Below are 17,641 nucleotides of genomic sequence, written 5' to 3' on the forward strand. Positions count from 1 at the left end.
ATGGTTTAATCTCTTTCAGTAAATTCTTCTATGACACAGGCCTGGTAGATTGTACCAAGCCATCCACTACCACTTGGTGGCAGCTTAACCTAATTGGAGACTCCTTTCTTTTGAATGTTGAATAAACTTGTTTAAATTGAAATAGAAAACCTAAACTTATAAAGTGATTACTGCAAAACAGGCATGCCGGTAATGTGCTGCCCCAGATTGTAATCACAGAATTCTTGGGGATGTCCAGTATTTCAGGGCTTCCTCAGAAATTCTGTTCCAGATGAGGTTAGCCACTGAAATTCAAGACAGGCTTTCTAAGTGTGGACCCTCTCTACTCCCAAGTCATCTATTCCAGTCATTACAGGAAAGGTTAAGTAAGGAAGGCATGATCAGATTATACTTCCCAGGATCAGCCTTAATGAGAATGGATGCCCTTAAAAATATCAAAAGTTGAGCTACTCGCCTAGTGAATAGACCTACTTCTGCTGTTCCCTGTCTCCTTTGTCTTCCTTTTGGTTCACCAGAAATTTAATATCATTCTAACCCTTCATTATTATTTGTCACTGCACCACTTGCCTTTACTCAAAATGGGATGTGGCCTGTCTTTTTAAAATTAAAATTAATTTTTTTTAGAGCTTTTTTTGAGAGGCAGCAAGGTGTTACAATGGTTAGACTCCTGGATTTGGAGTAAGGAAGATCTGAGTTTGAGCCTTGCTTCAGACACTTACTAGTTGTGTGACCCTGGGGAAATTCCTTAATCTTTGTCTCAGTTTCTTCATCTGTAAAATGGGGATTATAATAGCACAGATCTTACAAGTTTGTTGGGAGGATCCAATGAGGTACTCTGCTGTGGAAGTGATATTTAACAATGGGCCAAAGTAAATTTGTAAAGCATTTTGTGAATTTTTAAGTGGACAGCTAGGTAGCACACTGGATAGATTGCTGGATCTGGAGTCAGGAAGACCCTAGTCTCCTATTTTCGGTTTTCTAGCCGTTCTTCCATCTGTACTCCTAGTTATGTGGTTTTCTTCTTTCATCAGTTCGTTAAGTCTATATTTATAGCTATATGATACTTTTAGCATCTAAAGTGAGCAGGTCATTAGTCATCCCTAGGTAGTTTTCTAGCTTCTTGGGTAAATGTTCTTAAAACATATCTGTTGCCTACCTTAATTATCCTTAAAAGTTTTCCTTACTCAGAGCCATTTTTCTTATCCAGTAAAGACATTGAAAATAAATTGACTTCTATAAACAAATAGAAAAGAATTAGGGGTGAGATAACATTGTTGTTTTTGTTCAGTTATTTTCAGTCATGTCTGACTCTTCATGACCCCACTTGGTGTTTTCTTGTTAGAGATACTGGAGTGGTTTGCCATTTCCTCCTCCAGTTCATTTTGCAGTTGTTGAAATTGAGGCAAACAGGGTTAAGTGACTTGCCCAGGGTCATACAACTAGTAAGTGTCTAACGCTGGATTTGAACTCAGGTCTTCCTGACTCTAGGTCTAGCACTCTATCCACTGTACTACCAAGCTGCCAAGACAACATTACATTAAAATAAAATTGTGTTCAACAAAAACTAATAATCAAAAGAAAAATAATATTTGGAAAATATGGCAAATATAACAGATAAAATCTTTATATCTAAAGGATATCAAAAATCTTGATATCTAAAGGATATATAAAGGAACTGTTAATGTTAATGTACAATGCAACTTTGGGATCAAAGACTATGAACGGTTTTCAAAAGAGAAATGCAAATCATTAATCATTTGCAAAATGCTCAACCTTAATAATAATCAAACAAAATTTTAGAAGTAATTAAAAGCAATAAAAGGCATTGCTGGTCGGGCTATGGAAAAACAGGTACAATCATTCAATTGCTATCAGAATAGCAAACTTATAGCATTTTTAAAGTTCAGTCTGGCAGTCTTCATTATGAGGTATTCAAACAATCTTCTTTGCTTCAATAACTCCATTTCTGGGAATATATTCTCAAAGTGTTATCAAAAACAAATAAAAAAGAGCTGTTAAAATTTTTCATAGCAGCATCATTAATAATCACAAAGAATACAGTCTAAATGTCCAACAATTAGGAAATGGTTAAATACATTGTGATACATTAACGTAATGGATTTCTGCAGTGCAATTAAGATAAAGTATGAGTACTATTTTTAAAAAGCTGGAAGGAGCTTTATGAAATGAAACAGAGTGGGGAAAAAAAGCAGAAGCCAAAGAACAAAGGACATGCTGATGGGCCATAAGAAAAACTAAAGAGGACGAACAGAAATCCTGATGGAGATTTAGAGAGAGTGACTGGAAAGTTATATATTATCAATCAAAATTGCTTTATTTACATGTAAATAATGAAAAAGCAGTTTTGCTTAATCATACTAATGCTCAATATTGTTTATTGAAAATTATAAGAAATAAACTTTAAACTCATAGAGGATGAATTATCATACTTCTTTACATCTCCCTATCACAAATTTTCCTTTAAGAATGTTAAATAGGCTTTTTTGGGTAGAATTTGTAAAAAGCGATGTCCTATAAAGGGAGGAAAATCAGAGGAATAAGGCCAAGTATTAGATTTTTAAAACGGTAATTAAAAACACTTGGAAGGGGAAACAATCAAGTTTCATGTGTGGTCTTAAAGTTGGTGCTTTTTGATGGCTACTGAAAAGTTGGTGGGTTCAATAAAGCAACAAACATTTACTGGGTATTGGTACCATGCTTGGGAGAGCGGTTATCAGTTTTATCCTTTGGAAAATCTATCAAACTGTATGCTAAGAAACCATACGCAAGAAATTAACAAAGTCTTTACGATGTTTGACCTTGTAGTCAGTCTGGGGGAGAAAAGACTTGCACCCAAGAAACAAATTGGAAAATTTCATGACAAATTGATAATGAAATATTAAATTATGCTCGCTAAATGAGAAAAACTATAGAAACTTAGAGGATGGAATTATCAATGGGAGCCAGAATCTTCAGGAAAGACTTTGTGCAAGATGGAACTGGACATTAGCTGACTTGGAAGGATGAGATTTAGAGAGCTGAAGAGATATGCAGGGAATTTTGGGTACAACAAAAGCTAACCACAGAATTAAGAATGTTCAGCAGTCAATTTAATTCTTATCTCTAATTTCTGTGTAAATAGCCTTCATCCTATATCCATGAAGACTTAACCAGATCAACTTGCTAGGTTTTCCTCTTCTTACCAAAGTGTAGACTCTTTGAAGCAGTTTGGTACTGCAGTGGGTAGAATGCTGGGACTCAAGTCAGGAAATCCTGAGTTCAAAACCTGCCTCAGAAAGTTACTGTCTGATGCCAGGCAAGTCACATTTCACCTTTGTCAGTTTCAGTTTGTTCAACTGTAAATTGGGGATAATGATGGCGCTTACCTCCCAATGTTGTCATGAGGATCAAATGAGATAATATTTACAAAGTGTTAAATGTCATTCCTGGCAGGTATTATTGTTATTGTTGTTATTACTCAATAAAAATAATTAGGTAGGATTTTCAATCGATTTTCAGTTGATTTACATGACTTCTTGCATCTTTTCTAATTAACCATTTAGTGCTACTTTTGTTTCTTCATAGGTTGAATCGTTAAAGAAAAAAGTGCAACAGAAACAACTATTTATCTTACAACTTTTGGAAAAGATATCTTTCTTGGAAGGCGAGGTAAGACTCTATGATTATTTAGGTACAATACCATAAACTTTTTAGGTACTGTACCATAAACTTTTTGTTACCAGAGTACTAAAACTGGAGACTTTTTAGGCTCAGAAAATAGACAGCAAATTAACTTTCAATGAAAAAAATGAGTTTCTGACAATTAATCATTCATCAAAATTATTTGATAGGTTTGTGATTTTACTGGCAATGAATGAATATAACTATTTCTTCACAATTCATCTTGGTGGTGTGTGCCTTTCTTCTATATGAACTTTCTTACTATGCCAACTTGGCTCCATTTCTCCTTCTATGTGAACTTTCTAAACAAGTATACCAATATGCTGAATAAATATGACAGTCGATTATAGGTCATTTGTTTTTTTTTAATTCCAAAATAGTTAATATTAGTATTTTCCATATAAATTTAACGTTACTCTAATATGTGTATTTATTATATATTAGTTATAAATATGTTTATTATATTTGTAATGTAATAATATAAATTTAATATTAGTATTTTCCCTTATAAGTTATCTTATTTTGTCCAGAGGAGGAATAGAGCCATAGAAATAGAAGGAAACTTAAGTGTTCAGACGGACTAACTATTGATAGAAGAAGCTAAAGATCTATTGTTCTATATGATATTTCCATTTAAAAAATGAGCATATGTTTTATTTTATTTTATTCTGAAGGGGGAGAGCAGGGCATTTGGGGTTAAGTGACTTGCCCAAGGTCACATGGCTGGTAAGTATTATTTATCTGATGCTGGATTTGAACTCAGGTCCTCCTGACTCCAGGACTGGCGCTCTATTTACTGTGCCACCTAGCACAGTAATTTTTTATTGATATCTTTTGTTTCTATAACACCTCCATTTCTGGACATGTTCCTCCCCTTCCCAGCAAGCCATCCATTATAACACAGATTTAAAAAGAAAGTAGGGAAAAACAGTTCAACAGAACCAACCAACACATCTGCCATGTCTGACAGTACTATATATCTTCCTTAAGAGCTTGGCATGAAACTTCCTTCTTCTGCCCTGACTCATAAGATTTACACATCACCAGAGACTCCAGTCCCTTCATTTTATGGAGAAGGAAATTGAAGAATCAAATGATTTGTCCAAAACAACAGCACATAGTTTGAGTGTTGAGCTCGTATTTAAACTCAGGTCTTCTAATTCCAAATCCACAACTCTTTCCAGTAGACCATGTTGCTTCTCAGCCTTCCCAGTTGCTAATGATCTATTCAGCACTATGTTCCTTGTTCCAATTCCCCCAATATGGATTGATCCTAGGTCAAATTGTGAAGCAGACAGTTTTCTCTTGGCACTGTTCCTAAGTCCCCCCTTCCCATATTCCTTCTCATTGTTCTCTTTGCTCCTTCCATTTCTGCAATTGAAAAAGTTCTAGGGAAAATCTTCAGGGAAGACTTTGTGCAAGAGGAAACAGGCAAATATGTTATTCTTTGGACATTTACCAATTCCTTTCCTTAATCAAAGCTAATCTGTTAGCGTTCTGTTCCCTTGAAGCTCTGCTGTCTTCCAGGTGACAGCTAATTATTGGATAAACTACTCCAGAAAGTGTTTTTTAATGAATGCCAAATCTGCAAATGTCTAAACAGAGGCAGTGGGAAGAATACTGGCCTTGGAATCCAAGAATCTATTATAAGCCACGTGACCTTGAGCAAGCCACTTAATCTCACTGAGTCTTAGTTTCTTCTTTTGTAAAATAAGAGGTAATAATATTTGCACTACGTCCCTCACAGGTTTGTTGTGAGGAAAGTGCTTTATAAATTGTAGTCACTCTATGATTAAAATATTAAAATTAAACCCAAATTTTCTTAGAACATATGATTATATTTTCAATTATATTTTTCTCTATACATTTATTATATTTGGTCTTTATTGCACTGTGCCACAAAAGAAATGATGATAGCTTTGGGACAAAGCTTCTGATGTGTCCTGTCAGGCCACCATATGGTCCCAGGTACACCGCCTAGACACAGGTGCTATGTGACATCCAGACAAGTCCAGGACCTGATTTCACAAATGCAAGTGCCTGTTTATTATGAACAATGTAAAGCTTCTTTGGACTGTGTTCTAGGCCATCCTGTTTTAGTGAAATTCTCAAATGAATGGAAAGGAGAAGGGCTTTGGTTTTACCAGGAGAAAAAATCCAATTTCCTTTTTACATTTCAAATATATATGCATATATATGTGTGTGTGTGCATATGATGTGTATGCATGTATATATGCACGCATACATTATGTATATGTATGTAAATTTGTGTTTGTATATGTATGCACATACACATATATCTCCTATATTATATACAATATATACACATGCATATACACATATATACGCCTACAATACATGTGTATATGTGTATAAGTATATGTAAAATATACACATAAGCAAGTAAATACAATAAATACATGATAGGTATTTAACAAATAATAAATATATAAAAATAAATATGTAATAGGTATAATGTAAAAAGAAAATATATATGTATATGAACATATACATGTATACATGTACCTGTATGCACAAATACACACACACTGTGTTTGGAATAGCAGCTAGAGAGCTGGCCTCAAAGCTGGGAAAACCTGGGTCCAAGTTCTGGGCAGGTTCTGTGCCCCTGGGCAATTTAGTCAACATCTTAGTGCTCTCTGGGTGACTTTCTAAAACTTTAAGTTGCAGAGATGGTGCAGACTGACCTGGATGGAAAAGTTTCTTTATGTGGGAGTGCCCCATATTAATCAAAATGCAGGGCTCATTCCTATTCTGATGTCTCGGATATGCACAAGAAGGCTGTGATTATATGTAAAATAATTCATTTAGATAGTATTTCAGAGTTTACAAAATACTTCCCTTAGAGACTTACTGGCTGTGAAAACCTGGACAAGTTTCCATATTTGCCTTCATCTCCTCATCTGTAAATTGGAGATAATGATAGTACCTGCCTCACTTAGTTGTAGTGAGGGTTAAATGAGATAATAATGATAAAGTACTTAGCATAATGCTTGGAACATAGTAGGCTCTATGTAAATGTTAGCTAGTATTACTATTATCATCAACATCATCCATATAACTAGTTCAAAGCTCATTGTTCCCATTTTGCACAAGAAGAAACTCAGATTCAATCAATGACTTAACTAGTACGTATTAAGGAACCTCACTGCTGGGTTCTGGGCATACAAATAGGAGAGCAAGACAATCACTACCCTCAGCTGTGGTAGTGAAATGAGCGCTGGGTTAGGAGTGAGGGGACCTGGGTTCATATTCTGGCTCTTCTGCTTCCTACCCGTGTGACCTTGGGCAAGTCATCTAACCACTTAACAGAATCTCAGTTTCCTAATCTGTGAAATGAGAAGGTTGGACTAGGCCACCTCCAAGGTCCCTCCAACCCCAAATTTACGTCGCTGTGAACTAAGAAATTGTCTATTCCTGTGGTCTTAACACCAAATGTTAGATCTGAGTCTTAAAACTTAGACTTCTGATTTCAAATTCAGTGGCCATTCTCCTTAATATATTGTCCTGTAATCCTGTGCTCCAGTGACATTGGGCTGCTCCTTGTCCATATACAGCACACAAGTTAGGGCAGAGTGTCCAACTCTTTCTTTTGTGCCTAGTAAATCAAATTCCTAGATCTGAAGTTCACAGCTTCGATCTATACATTTGTAAATTAACAGATTTAAAAATGAATCGTAAATGGCAGCAGAACTCCCCATGTTATTTCCTCTCCTTGTGAATGGTAAAGTCCAGATGGAGCTGGAAAAGATGTGTATGTGTACATGTGTGTAAATTTCTGTGTCTCTTTGGCTAGCGTCCAGTATTATTCTCCCATAGAGTGTGCATTAGGTGACTGGTTTCAGAGTCCATAGATCTGTCATGACCTGTCTGCTGAGAGGGCATCTGGAATGTGTTCTATCCCTCTACACCATTTCCTATTTATCGGAAAGGATGCGGTCTTTTACGTCCCATAGTTTAGTATGAAAGCTGTGCTAAGATTCAGCTGAATAACTCATATTCCCTCTCACAAAACCTGGAGTCTGAAAAAAAAAACCTGGAACTGAGATTTCCCATGTCACACTGTGTGGTATTTCTCAGTCTTTCTCCACCATCAGGTCAATTTTTCCATATCAACTTAGTGAAAAGGAAAAATGAAGGTGCTAATTGCATGACAACACTTCCCTAATTTAAACATTGTTATCTGTCTCATAGATGTGAAAAATCAAGGACGTAACATATTTTATGTAAAGTCCATTGAGATAGAAACGACATTTTGAAAAGGTTTCCCCCTCGGCCCCCCTGGACCAGGGGCCAAGCATCATATGCATTTGTAAATAGAAAAATGTACATGTTTATGAGGTGAAACCAGAGAATGAGCACAAGTTGTCTGCTATACAATGAGGGAGGTGGGGGGGGGGAGAATATTCCTTGCTAAAAACATTTTTTCTACCCCTCCCCCCCAATACAGAATAATGAACTACAAAGTAGACTGGACTATTTAATGGAAACACAACCCAAGACTGAAGTGGAAACCAGAGAGATTGGAGTAGGCTGTGATCTACCACCCAGGTATTTGTGGATTTCTTATTTTCCTAAAAAAGTGTTCCTCAGTGACAAAAAACAAACAATTTTCTATTTCTACCTCAAGGGCAATGAAGTGGCACAGAGGATAGAGTGCTGGGCCTGGAGTCAAGAAGACTCATCTTCCTGAGTTCAAATCTGGTCTTAGACACTTACTAGTTGTTTGACCCTGGGCAAGTCACTTAACTCTGTTTTCCTCAGTTTCCTCATCTATAAAATGAACTGGAGAAGGAAATGGAAAACCACTCCTTTATCTCTTCTAGAGGAGCTGGGTTGAAATATTACCTCTGATGCTTCCTACCATTTGATCTGGGCCAGTCTAATTTTATTAGCCCTCAATTTCTTCATCTGTAAAATTAGGGAGTTGAACTAGATGGCCTCTGAGATCCTTTCTAGTTCTATATTTATGATCCTGTGTTCCTATCATCCTTCCTCTATATTCTCACCATACTCCATTCCCTCCCCCCCCCCAAAAAAAAGAACCATTCAGCAGGATAAGTAAATATAGCCTTTGTAGGATTTTTAAGAAAAAGCAAGCTTGTGTTTTTCCTACTAAAGACAGATGAGGAATTGTGAGTGAGCAGTTGTTCCTACCAGGATTTATTTCTTTCTGTGAACACTTTTCATGTGAGCTGTCCCAGGAACACTGCTAGATCTTTGTGTAAACAGAAGCATGGGAAGGTGGGAGTTTGGAAGCAGTTAGCAAAAATGTTGTAACAATCACCTCTTATTCAGGGGTGTGGGAGGAGTGGGGGGGGATTGGTCCATTTTAGTACAATGCATCTGATTTTTATTTTTGATCTTCAAACACTTTTGGGTTAAGTAATCGATGAGTCCATTAAACAATCAAATTTAGACATGAAAATAGGTCGTACAATCACAGGTACAGAGCTGGAAGGGATCTCAGAATCTAAGTCTATCCCCCTCATCTTACCGGTAAAGAGACATTAAGTGACTCGCCCAGTTAAGTGTAAGAGGTAATGTTTGAACCCGTGTCTTCTTGACTTCAGTTCAGCACTCCATCCATTATAGCATATTGTGAGCTCTACTGTTGTTCATTCACCAGTCTCAAAACTGTTCTGAGCTGCCCAGTTGACGATCTATTCTATTTGGCTCAATGAGTGACCTGCAAAAAGTTGATAAGGTTGTGTTCTGAGATACTGGTGATTCTCCTTGCTGAAAAATGGTGGTGGGAAGATATCTAGGTCAATTAGCCAGCCTTCTTAGAGCCAGCCAGTCAATCAGACAATGTGTTAAGTACTTTGTGATTATAAAAGAAGGAGTCACAATCCCTCCCCACAAGGATCTTATAATTCACCACCAACTCAGTAATTATTAAGTGCCTGCTATGTGTAAAGCAGTGCTAGACATTGGATACAAAAACAAAATACAAACTAATTATTGTCCATACACAACATGCACACAGATTTTTAAGACAAAGTATATAGAATATGATTAATACATGCTATCAAATACATAAAATGAGATTATATACATAAGGTACTTTTTAAACCCTTAAAACACTCTATGTACTGTTTTGTCATTTCAGTTGCATCTGACTTTCAGTGACTACATTGGGGTTTTCTTAGAAAAGATACTGGAGTGGTTTGCCATTTCCTTCTCCAGCTCATTTTATAAGGAAACCAAGCCAAACCGGGTTAAGTGACTTGCCCAGGGTCACACAGCTAGTTAGTGTTTGAGACCAGATTTGAACTCTCCCAACTCCAGGTTTGGTGCTCTATCCACTGCACCACCTAGTTGCCCCACTATATATATTAGTTATTCTTAAATGTCATTATTATTTTTAAAAAGTAATGTAATTTCAAGAGAGAGAGAGTTTGATAGGGAAAAAGTCAATGCTGACCATTTTATCTTGCCTCATTTATGCTTACATGATACATGAATTACCATTTAAAATGCACATTTTATACCATACAGTTGACCAGGATTGTATCTACTCTCCATATAGCCTTTCCTTTACAGGTATCTCTTATTTACATTTTCTAGCCTCATTTTTGACTTGCCTGTTTCTCCAGCATCTTATCTACTGTTTTTTTGTTTTCAGTTATCCTCCCTGATTTCTGATTATGTTTATTTCAACTGGTCATTTGTGTTTCCAAGGGAATTCACTAGGCCTGGCACCTCTAGTCCTTGTTTGACAACCTTGTTTGTACTGCTTGTCTCCTTGCAAAATGTGGTTTTTTTTTTTTATTATCCTCACATAATTAAAAGGAAATATAAACAGAGTTTGAGTCTGTGCATCATGAATATGTAGTACCAAGCGCACAATAAAAGTTTATCAGAAAATAAGGACTGACCATGGGCAAGGACTGTTTTTGAAATCTAAATCTTGGTCATTTTCCTTCCCCCCCCCCAAAGTACCCAAGTGGCTTAGTCTGCTCTAATTGACTGCCTAATAAATCCTGTTTGGCTAAGAAGAATACAAAACTATGCCTGAAGCCAATAAATTGTTTGTTTTTAAATTCCCACACTTTAACTTAAAATAAAATCAGCTTTTCAATTTGTGTGCCAAAGTTTAGCCTGAAGCTAACTTTTATGGTTAAGTTATGGAACCACAAATCGGTTTTCATAATGGAAGTGCTGACAGACCCATAACTTATGTTAGTAGTGAACGTGGAAGCCGCTTTAGTATCTAAAAGCAGCTTTTACATAAGTTTCATATTCAGTTTCCCCCGAGCTACATCATAGTGACCTAACTGCCTTGGTCATTCAGTGGTAGATGTTGAAAGCGTGTACAGTGAGCTACATTTTTTTAATTTCCTAAAATTTCATATTTTTCTGGATTTTTAATATGACTCAGGGATGTCAGGTGATAGGTCCCAAGTTGTTCTCAACATTCTAATGTGTTTTGTGGTTAATATTCTGGCTCCAAACTAACTTGTGTCAGAGAATGTTTTATAGTCCATTTTTTCAAAACTAACTTACTTGATCCATTTTCATCATTATTAAAATTGTCACATGTTTAAGACTGATTTTTGGCTAATGTTTTTGTTTCCCACCAGAAACTAATAGGGAAAATAAAAATGAACTTGATTTTAGAGGAAAGGTTACTATGTTATACAGAATATATCCTATATATATAGCCATAAAAGAAAATGATATTAATGATAGACTTAGGACCGAAAGGGACGTTCACTGCTACCACTTTGCAGTTAGGAAAATTGAGGTCTGTGTATCTTAAGTGATCTTCCTAATATCAAAAAGGTAGTAAAGGACTTTGAAATTACTGAAAAATAACAGTGATTACAGACTTTTACAAGTCATATTTGGAGAAAAAATTCTAGTTTTTTTTTTGGACTAATATGGTATATTTTTAAAAAATAGGACAAATCAGTCTTTATCTTCCTTGATTTCTCTGCATTTGACACCATTGTCCCTCTGGCTTTTTAATAAACTCTCCTTCATTGTTTTCACCTGACATTAAACACTATCTTTCTCCTTCTCTAGCTGTTTCTTGTCTAGCTCCTTTGCCAGATAGTCTCCTTCCTCATGGATTTAATTATTGACATCTTAGAAAATTCTTTCCTCAGCCCTCATTTGTTTGCTCTCTCTGTACTTTCTCTTTCAGTAGTCTCATTGACTAACAGGTTCAACTATCACTTCTATAGGTATTATTTCTATATCTGTATCTCTAGTACTACCCCACATTTGTTCCTGCTGGAAATTTATGCCTAGATGGTCTGCCAATACACCTCAAACTCAGTATATCTAAAATTGAGGTTATCACTGTCATTCCTAACTGATCTCTCTGCTTCTGATCTCTTTCCTCTTTGATAACCCATCAGGCCACTCTCTGATTAATTTTCTTAAATCATTATTTTTGTTATGTTATTTCTTTGCTCATAAACCTTCAAGGGGGGGGGCTCCTCATTACTTAGAAAATAAAGTTCAACCTCCTTAGCTTGGCATTAAAACTATCCACAATTTGATCTCACAGTACATTTCTGAAATTATTTTCAACTAGTCTAGTTTATGTGTTCAAATGTTCTCAGTTTTATCTGATTCTTCATGACCCCATGTGGGGTTTTATTGGCAAAGATACTGGAGTAGTTTGCCATTTCCTTCTCTAGCTCATCTTACAGATGAGGAAATAAGTAGACAGGGTTGTGACCTACCCAAGGTCACACAGCTAGTAAGGGTCTGAGGCCAGATTTGAACTCAGGAAGATGAGATTTCCAGGCCTGGCATTCTATCTACTGTGCCACCTAGCTGCCCTGTCCCCTAGTTGAACCTTGTGTTCTAGTCAGAATGGTATTTTGTCATTTCCTGAACAGATGTCCAGCTCCATACCTCTACTTATGCCATTCCTTAATGGCATATGGAAGGCTTCCTACACCTCCTTCCTTCTCCATCTTCATCCCTCAAAATCCCAGTCTAGTTGCCACCTATTTTAGGAAACCTTTTCTGATCAGCTCCTTTAGAAGTGACCTCTCTTTTCTTTACAACAAAAGCAAGAAGCATATATGAAACTTTTTCTTCATAGTCTGAACAGTGTGAAAGGCTCTGTAAACAAAATGTGAAAAAGAATGTCTGCCCTCAAGGAACTTACATTCTACTGTGGAACATCTTTTGTACTTTGTAACACTCTCTGATCATGTACTGGACTGTGGTTTTGTTAATTGTGTACATGTTCCAGCTACAGTATCTCTGTATCCCACAACGTAGAAAGATGGAAGGAAGGGAGGGAGGGAGGAAGAAAGAAAGGGAGGAAAGTAGGGCAGGAGGGAGAGAGGAAGGAAGGAAGAAAAAGAAAGGAGGAAGGAAAGGAGAAAGGAAGGAAGGAAAGGAGAAAGAAAGGGAAAGTAAAGGGAAGAAAGGAAAGAAGAAAGAAGAAAGGGAAGGAGGAAAGAAGGAAAGATTAAAGCCATCAGAGGCCATGAAACTCAAAATCTTTATTTATTTAACTATCTGGGCACATAATTGAACATCCTTGAATTTAATCTATATTCCTACAGAAAAGTGAGAAAAAGGATTTAGATAGCCCAGGTAATACTCTTTTCTTATTTACTTCCCTACCAGGGAAGTCAGTTTCAGAGGGGGAAAAAATAAACTTTTTTTTAAAGGTACTAGGTATTCGAAACCAGCGTGTCACCAGAGAGAATGTAATTCCTCATCTGCTTTCAGTAGCCACATGACAACCTTGCTTTTTGTTAAAATGTGTTTATTTACTTATCCTGATTTTTTTTGGGGGGGGAGGGGTAGAATTTGGACATGTGTGTGAAAGCTGAAAGCAGGAGATATGAAAAATAATAGATTAAAAGTGCCAACGCATATTGTATAACATGCCTAAAATTCCATCTTAAAATTAGCTATTGATGAAATCTGTTTTTCTCTCATTTTCAACTCAAAGGGGAAAAAAAGCAATGAAAATAAGATAAAACAAAAACACCAAAGTCCCTTACTTCCTGTTCTGGAAAGGCAGCTTTGTGAAACCTCATTCTGAAGTCTGGAAGGTCTACTCCCATAGCTATTTCCTCATTTTATGACCTTTAGGATATCGTTGCTCAAGACAATTTTTGCTATGTGTATTTTCATTACTGTAATAAGTCACTAAATTTCAAGGGGAATGTTTTTTTTCCATGGAAGCTCGTCAAAAGTACTAGAAAGTGAGTTTGATGTTCCTAACTTTTTTTTCTTTTTTGTTTCTTAGTCAAATAACAAGGACTCGAGAAATTGTAAGACCCTCAAGGACCTATGCACCATACACAAGAGTAGTGGAATTAACTATGAAGAAAGCTGTAACTGACGCAGACCAATAAGTGCATTCATTTCAGAGGAATAAATGCATCGGGACTGCAGCAAGAATTTTGGAGAGGATGGATGTTACTTCCTTGATCCACACATTTGCATCAATGAGAATTAGGGTTGCTACAAAGTTAGCTTTCCTTTTGGGAGTCTAAGGATGGAAAGTCAGGTGGGGGTTGGGAGAGTTGAGCAGGAGAGAAGAAGCCTGAAGTGCAATATGTCATATTTCAAACACTAAACCCAAATGTGCTTATACGCAGTGTTTTCTGTGACTTTCTATGTACCCACTAAAGTTTTGTTAGTGGGTTTCACTTACAATCTATAATTTTATTAGGTTTGGGTTGTTGATAGAGGAAAGGGGCATTAATCAAAAAGTGATTTGTGTTTTTTTTTATGCCAGGATCACTTGTTACATACACTATGAAGGTTTTGTTACCCATAAAGTATTAGGAGTTGATATTTTTCTTTGGTGCAGAGACATTTGTCTACAGAAGAGAAAAAGACTGTCAGACACACTTTCAAACTGAAGTGGAAATGAAGACTTCTTGGCAATCAGGTGCTGGTGACTGCTGGCCACAGATGTCTGTCTGCTGAAGGCTTGGTATTTCACACGGGCCCCTGTGAAGAATGATTCTAATGCCTGGGCAGCTGTCTTAAAGCTGGATTCTGGAGCTCCAAGGTCCTTTGCTGTTCTTTTGTGCCTTGTATCTTTATCAGGCCAACTGAAATCACCATATTTATTTCTACCTATGAGCATTTTTCTTTCTCATTTCAACCTAAAAGAAAATTTTGTATGTTAAAATCTTACTAATTTAAGTTTTCAATAACAATTGATGTTTTTTTCTTAAATGAATATTTTATTCAAGCCTATAGTATCTTGGTATTATAACCCCCTGATGCATTTATTTAATAAATTCTATATATTTTGTTCTATTGATTGGTCCTCAGTGCTTCATATGTGTCCATTTTAAAAGGGCAGAGGAAGAACATCAAATAGGCTTACCATAAAGCAAAAACAAGGATTTTGATTAGTGAAGTCTTTGAAACAAGATAAATCTCAAGACAAGGGATTTAAAATTGCTGTGATACAAAAAGCTTTCCTGCTTTAATTTAGTTACTTGTTCTATTAAAAAAAAAACCAAAACATTGTTACAGGGAATGATATTATAGGAGGAAGTCCATTTCCATGGGGACTGTACTGTAATATAGGTGCTCAGCTGACTAATATGAAAGGCTAGAATGAGGTTTGATTACAACTTGACACAACAATAATAACTTATTGTGAGACAGTGTTGGACAGGTTTTGTCTATTCCCCGCCTCCTCCAAAGCATTGTATACTTTTAGAAAGGACCCTGAAGGCATCTAGCCCAACTCCCTCATTTTACAGATGAAGAAATTGAGGCTCAAAAAGGTGAAGTGACTTACACAAGATCACACAGGTAGTAAACAAAAGTCAAGATTTGAGCCCAGTTCCCTTGAGAATAATCCAGTAAACGTTCCACTATGTTGCCTTTTTTAAAAAGGAGGGAATAGTGTTAAGCTATCAGTATTAAAGAACACCAATTTTTTAATTATTTATGCTGATGGAAGGGACACAGTGAGAAAAGATGGGTGATGACTGATAAGCAGCAGCAGAAGAGTTGGTTGGAGGAAACTAGCCCTGGGTCTGGGCAATAGCGAAATCAGCACTAGGACTAGCCATGTGCCACTGGAGAATAACTAAGACTTTGTTTGTATAGCGAGTCACTAGCCTGGAACTATGGTGGGCAGGGAGCTGGTTTCATGGCTTGCTTATTCAGGTTTTTTTAGTAATCATCTTAACCTACCACATAAATTCTGTTGAGTGGGAGACAGAAACTTTCATCTGGTCCACTGAACCTCTCACATTTCCCTAGCTCTCTTTCATTCTCTTAAAACACAAATCTAGACATTTAAAAATGAATAGACAAATGCAAATGTCAAAGATTATCTTAAAATTAGCAGGAAACCAGGGAATACCCGTTGGTATGAAAGTCATTTTGTCAGTAAGTGTACATGTGTGTGTATGTGTGTGTGTACACACATATATATATACACAAGTATACACACACATACAATTTCATATATACACATATATGTATGTGTATGAAAGGTTATTATTTTGCCAATTTCCAATTGATGAAAAGCTGCAAATACCAATATCAGTAAGCCCCATTCAAACGACTATTGAAGATACTTAGGAGGAATTGACATTTAAGTATAACTGGATTAAAAGACAAATGTTGTTGTTTTTGGGTCTTTTGACAAAAGGTTAATGCTTTAGAATCTCAAACCCCCCTACCAATTACATTCTAAAGGGATTTAAAAAAAAAAGACATTTAGCAACATATTCTTTTGTGTTTAGTAGAGTTTAAAATTTGAGGAATAAATTCAAACATGACTTTTTTTTTAAAGCAATTGGGGTTAAGTAACTTGCTCAAGGTTACATGGCCAGTTATTTCTGGGTGGGTGCTAAGTGTCTGAGCCCAGATTCAATCCCCAGGTCATCCCGACACTGGAACCGGTGCTCTTACTCGCTGTGCTACCTGGCCGCCCCCTAAATATGACTTTTCTAAGCACAGTAAAATCTGTATCTAGGAATTTATTTTAAGGATCTTAATATGATACAAACTCTCTGTTCTAGTCCAACAGACTCTACAAATGTGATAACCACCCTTCAGTCTGGACCTGCCTACATGTTTCTTTATGGAACACAAGTTGGCTTTTCTCAATCTTGGATAGGCTTGTGTTGTGATTTGTTAGTATTCTCAAAGTGAGGGGCCCATTGAACATAGATATTGGGAGAATCTCAGTGTCCTAGAGGAACTCATAAAATAATGAGTAGGAAGGAGAGGAATGGATTTAAGTGATTGCTCCAAAGCATACCAAAACTTGAAACAGTAATACTAGTAATGAGCATTTTTATTCTCTATTTAATGGTTTATAAAGTGTTTAACATACATGGTATCACTCAATCCTCAAACAACTCTGTGAGGTCGTGGTTATTATTCCCATTTTTTGTTTGAATTGTTTGTTTTAATAAGTTAATTAATGTATGTTTAGTTTTCAACACTCCCATAAGTTATAAATTTTCTCACCCTCTTTTCCCTCCTCCCTCCCCAAGACAGGATGCAATCTGATATTGGTTTTACATATACATTCCTATTAAACATATTTTCACATTAGTCCTGTTGTATAGAAGAATTAGAATGAATGGGAGGAACCATGAGAAAGAAAAAAGAAAAGAAAAAAAGAAAATAGTTTGCTTCACTCTGCATTCAGACTCCATAGTTCTTTCTCTGGATGTGGATGGCGTTTTCCATCATGAGTCCTTTGGAATTGTTTTAGGTCCTTGCATTGCTGAGAAGAGCTAAGTCTATCAAAGTCAGTCATTGCACTCTGTGGCTGTTACTGTGTACAATGTTCTCCTGGTTCTGTTAACTTCACTCAGCATCAGTTCATATAAGTCTTTCCAGGTTTTTCTGAAGTCTGCCTGTTCATCATTTCTTATAGCACAATAGTATTCAATTACATTCATATACCACAACTTGTACCATTATTCCCCAATTGACAGGCATCCCCTCAATTTCC

The 17,641-nt window shown here is 36.4% G+C and overlaps 1 protein-coding gene across 2 annotated transcripts in view; it reads left to right on the top strand.

The window, feature by feature from the left end:
- MYZAP (myocardial zonula adherens protein) overlaps positions 1 to 14,964 on the top strand; it is a 106,065-nt gene extending 91,101 nt beyond the window's left edge. For both annotated transcript variants that reach the window (XM_069098143.1, XM_069098144.1), the window contains 3 exons: positions 3,586 to 3,669; positions 8,153 to 8,253; positions 13,937 to 14,964. In XM_069098143.1, the coding sequence (XP_068954244.1) occupies positions 3,586 to 3,669; positions 8,153 to 8,253; positions 13,937 to 14,045 (294 nt within the window). In that variant the 3' untranslated portion in view covers positions 14,046 to 14,964. The remainder of the gene's footprint in view (positions 1 to 3,585; positions 3,670 to 8,152; positions 8,254 to 13,936) is intronic.
- Positions 14,965 to 17,641: the final 2,677 nt, after the last annotated feature.

Source organism: Petaurus breviceps, unplaced genomic scaffold (assembly GCF_028583685.1).
Source record: "Petaurus breviceps papuanus isolate PSGF00001 unplaced genomic scaffold, PetGlider_PUasm1.0 37, whole genome shotgun sequence".
In the NCBI taxonomy this organism is placed as follows: Eukaryota; Metazoa; Chordata; class Mammalia; order Diprotodontia; family Petauridae; genus Petaurus; species Petaurus breviceps.